This window comes from Tuber melanosporum (genome assembly GCF_000151645.1).
Source record: "Tuber melanosporum whole genome shotgun sequence assembly, scaffold_49, strain Mel28".
In the NCBI taxonomy this organism is placed as follows: Eukaryota; Fungi; Ascomycota; class Pezizomycetes; order Pezizales; family Tuberaceae; genus Tuber; species Tuber melanosporum.
In genome coordinates this window covers 682,747-687,147 of record NW_003299094.1, presented here as the reverse complement: position 1 = coordinate 687,147, position 4,401 = coordinate 682,747, and the positions used below count along the sequence as shown (strand labels likewise).

The 4,401-nt window shown below is 49.7% G+C and overlaps 1 protein-coding gene; it reads left to right on the top strand.

Moving 5' to 3' along the window:
- Positions 1 to 2,348: 2,348 nt before the first annotated feature.
- GSTUM_00008675001 (uncharacterized protein) lies at positions 2,349 to 3,067 on the top strand (the record flags this gene model as incomplete). XM_002840198.2 has 1 exon in its annotated part: positions 2,349 to 3,067. One exon carries the CDS (start codon positions 2,349 to 2,351, stop codon positions 2,604 to 2,606), a length of 258 nt encoding a protein of 85 aa, XP_002840244.1. The 3' UTR covers positions 2,607 to 3,067.
- Positions 3,068 to 4,401: the final 1,334 nt, after the last annotated feature.

Genomic DNA, 4,401 nt, shown 5'->3' with positions numbered 1-4,401 from the left:
CGAGTAGGCTGCGCTACTGGACTAGTAAAATATTGTCTACTCGCGAAAGAAATGAAAGGGGAGAAAGGGGAGAAAGAAAGAAAGAATGGATGGATGGATGGATGGGGGGGAAGAATGAATGAATGAGGAAAGAAAGAAAGGCTATTTCGACTGTTATAATATTATCATAGTTTCGAGCTACATAGTTTCGAGATACTGGTAATTGTACTGTAACTTGTACCACTCTTACTCGTAAATCAGTGCTCGAGTGCCAGCGGGCACGGTATGATACATCATGCCTAGGTTTGAGCTGGTCCACAAATTCCCGATATGTTGAAGAAGAAGGGTAGCGATGCATCATATCGTGCAGGTACAATACAGTATCATACCAATACCGGTAGTGAAAAACAACCACCACCAAGAAGTACGAGTACTATGAGTGCTCTATCGTACTATCCGAGTTATGATACTACCGCTACGCCCCCGGCAGCGAGTTGGCGGTAGAGTAGCTAGAATTGCCTCCGAAAGCCCCCCCCCCGCGCCATTCATCGATTCATACGAGTAGATCAAGCATCGCAGTTCGTGATAGTCTAGAGCTAACTTACTTCTCCCCACTTCCAACACAAGACTAAAAGAAAAAAAACACAATACCGGTATCTTACTCACCAAAAATAAAAGGATAAAAACCGACCCCACAGAACACGGCAGCGATCGCATTCGTGATAAATGACTTACATCACCCGCCAACCCAACCTATTATACCCCTCCAACGCCCATCATTTTGAAAAAGGAAAAACTGTCCTTTTTTTTTTATTTTGTCAGGGTTGCTAGACTACAGAACCAACTTGAACTCTCTTCTCTACCGTGCTCGAGTACTCGTACAGTACTCGTACCATGATCTAGCCTGGCGCATCACCCAGTTCTATCCATCGGAAACAGCCGCTTGCGTGCGTGCGCGGAGTGCATGTGGTATGGTAGCTACTCGAGTGACTGTAAAAGTACAGTACTCGTACTCGAGCACTCGAGCACAAGTACTCCAACCCCGCATTTTCGGCAGGTTGGGGTGGGTTTATCACAATTAATTAATTTACTTGTAGGGATACGGTAGGGGAAGGGGGTTGGAGGTTTTCACGATGCTGGAACTCTCGATATTCCTGGGCCATTGCTTTGTCGCTTTTGGCTGCCGGTGTTGTGAATTTATGTACTAGTACTAGTACATATGGGCTGGTACTCGTAGATAGATACCGTAGAGTACCGTATCCATACCGCGCTGTGCCAAGATCAGGCAAAAAGTTATGAAACAGTTATTCAAGTGTTAGCCAGCGAAACAGATCCCTGTCCGTTCCGGTTAACGGGTCCCAACCCTTGGACCATAACTCACAGAGTACTATGTTCTTTGATTTCGGAGAATGTCGCAGACAGGACAATGCCGCACGTGGCAAATCTGGTAGCGGCTATTACGAGTAAGAGCAGGCCTCGTTTACTTAGTAAGTAATAAATTCAAATTTAGTTTGACTGCCGGAAGCAGCTGCGACACTTGTCCTGTCGGGGACACTGTCCTGTCACGCACGCACTGCGCTGTGTTAATGATGGAAACCATAGTCTACTCGAGAACAATCCCGCACTCGCCGGTGATGATCTCTCTGCTGTGCGGGCGCCCCCAAGCACGGCAGTGAGCTCAATTGATACCGGTGCTGCGCTACCACAGTACTCGTACATACTGTAGTGCTCGAGTAAACCCTCAAGTCAGATTATTAGTGGCGCCAGACTCCTAAGACTTTTCGGACAGTTTATTACCGTATTCGAGTGGTCCGCTCTGGGCTGTGCTACCGGTAACCCTTTCTGTTTTTTTCTTTTCTTTTTATTCTTTTTTCCCCTTCCGCTCTGACGGGGAGAGAGGCGAGCGGACGAGGGAAAAAAAGTAGCTCAATCGGCCGATGCGGTCAGAGTTACGGTATGACGATATCCTTCTAGACAGACGGGGCCTGGGGAGGATGAGAGGGGGATCGGTGGATCGTGCCAAGACTTTACTTGCTTGCCTGTTTCTGATTGGTTGGTTGGGCTTGTTCAGGCCAAAAAGGGGAACAGGGACGGAATGTTGAAAACAAAATCGCAAGCAGAAGGGAGGAGAACCCTTTTTTCCCTTACGGAGGCAAGACCCCCCCCCCCCTATTTGCTTTTTTCCGGACAGATCAATCAATCAATCAATCGGCTTACTCTTGCGAGTTTTTGTGGGGTTTGTGGTTCGCCTGGGGTAAGTAAGGCAGCACTCCTCAGAGAACTGTGCTGGTAGGGGGGGGTTCAACCAAAGAGGCCACCTGACCCACCCCGAACAGTATCCTTGGAAGGGAAAGGAAGCGATTAGATTGATGGGGGACCTGGTCGAACGGCGGGCGCGCAAGCAAAGCTGTCACTGGTTGGAAAACAGGCGAAAATGTTCTAGCCCCCCCCTCATCAGTACTCTCTATCATACCACCACCGCTACCACCACCCATCTCCAAAAGCGAGAGAGACCTCTTCATTTGTTGACTGACGGGCAAGCGAATGGCTACCCCCCTCCTCCACCTTTTCTCCTTGGCCCTTCCGCTTCTTCCCCAGATAGGGTTCCCTTCGCTTGGGAATTTTGAGGCGTTCACGAGAAGGAAGGGTGGGGACCAATATGGTAAGTCAAAAAAAAAAAAAAAAATCCAACCCAAAAATTTTCCCAAACACCAGTATGCACGGTAGGGATTCTTGGGACGAGCGAGAGGGGAGGAAGGAAGGGAGGGAAGGAGGATGAAGCTAGATGAACGAGGTGCCGCGGTACCTTTTGGCACACGCACTTTGCAGAATTGCTATCCGGACTTGAGGGAAAAGGGGGGAAGGGATTGGTGGTTGAAGAGGAGAAAATTTGGTGAAATTTAAATAAAATAAAAATGCATGAAAGGGGAGTGGGTTTTGCCAAACGGTATCTAACTGTGCCCCTTTTCCATATGCAGCATTGTGCAGCAATTGGGGGTTTCTGAGTGCAGCGGGTGGCGGAGGCTTTTGATGAGAATTGCATTGAGCTAGTGACAGTCTATTAAGTTCACTCAAATTTTGAACATCGCTGAAATGGACCCTCCTTCCTAGCCTGCGGGAGTGAAGGTTATGTCTCTTTTGGTATCCTCGCCCGCTGGCCGGAGAATTGTGACTAGATATGTATGTACTGTACAAGTATATTTGGTAGTAATGCCGTGCCGAATGCACGCATTTCTGGAGATGCCGGAAGCTTCGAAGAGAGAAAGGGAAGGGAATGGAAGGGAGGTAGTGAAGAGTGAGGGGGAGGGGGGGGGTGATGAGTGGGCGAAACTATGACAAGCATTGGTTGACCGTTATGGCTGTGTCGGGAAGAGAGCTAGCTATGGTTTTAGACAATTGAGGAAGGCCTGTGAGTGAAGTTCCTTACATATACTTCACACATACTTGAGCAATACCATACATAGCGATAGGCAAGCAGGCAGCTATCATACTTTGGTCTGCGCGGAAGCTGCAGTGGGTATCGGCGAGCGATTGGGTGAGTGAGGAGGTGGGAAGTTGCAGTGGAAGGCGAAGGAAAATGATACTTGTATTTATGGGAAGACGGTAAGAATAAGGACGAGACACGCACCGGTAACTGTGTCGATACCGGCATACCGGTCTACAATTCCGTATTTTGGTGCCCTTGTTTCTTGTTGGCTGGTTGGCTGGCTGGCTGGCTGCTGGTTGGTGCCACAGGATGCACTGTGGGGTGATACCGGTATGGTAGTTCTAGCAGGGTAACGCTGGCGGAGCAGACTGCTTTGGCACAGCGCAGCAGATCTTAGGGCGCCATTTTGTATGATTGACAGACATAGTAGGATCATAATATCATACTTTTTGTGAGAAATTGAGTGCGAGCGGTTGAAGGGAAGAGCTTCACCATGCCCTCGCCGAATCGCCGAATCCCCGGGTCATGGAAGGAATGGGGACAAAGTGGTGGAGAAGAGGCCAACCCACTGTAACCCACAGCAGAGCCCAGGGTACCTACCGCATGCTTCCTGTATGCTGCTCACCAGAAATAGAGTGGGGAGTGCGTCCATCACAATAATCAACTCCCCCCGACTGCCTCCACACTTTTCGGCCACACCCTTGTTCCACACTGCTCGAGTAAACCCTCGTTCGTCCAGATCGTCCTCTTCCTGGGGTGCTCGTCGCTGCTCGTTGCTTCGTTGCTCTCCGCCCGCCTCTCTGTTCCTCAATGCCGCCAAGTTAGAGCACTACTGCTACTGCTGCCCTGCTACTGCTGCCATCATACTCACTCCTTCCCACTCGTACAATATGGTATGATACCGGAACTGTCCTCCTGCTGGCTGTGGCTGCCATGCCAGAGTCTCCCGTGCTCCTGCCACTGCACGAGTTACGAGCACTCCCGTTTGCCGAGTT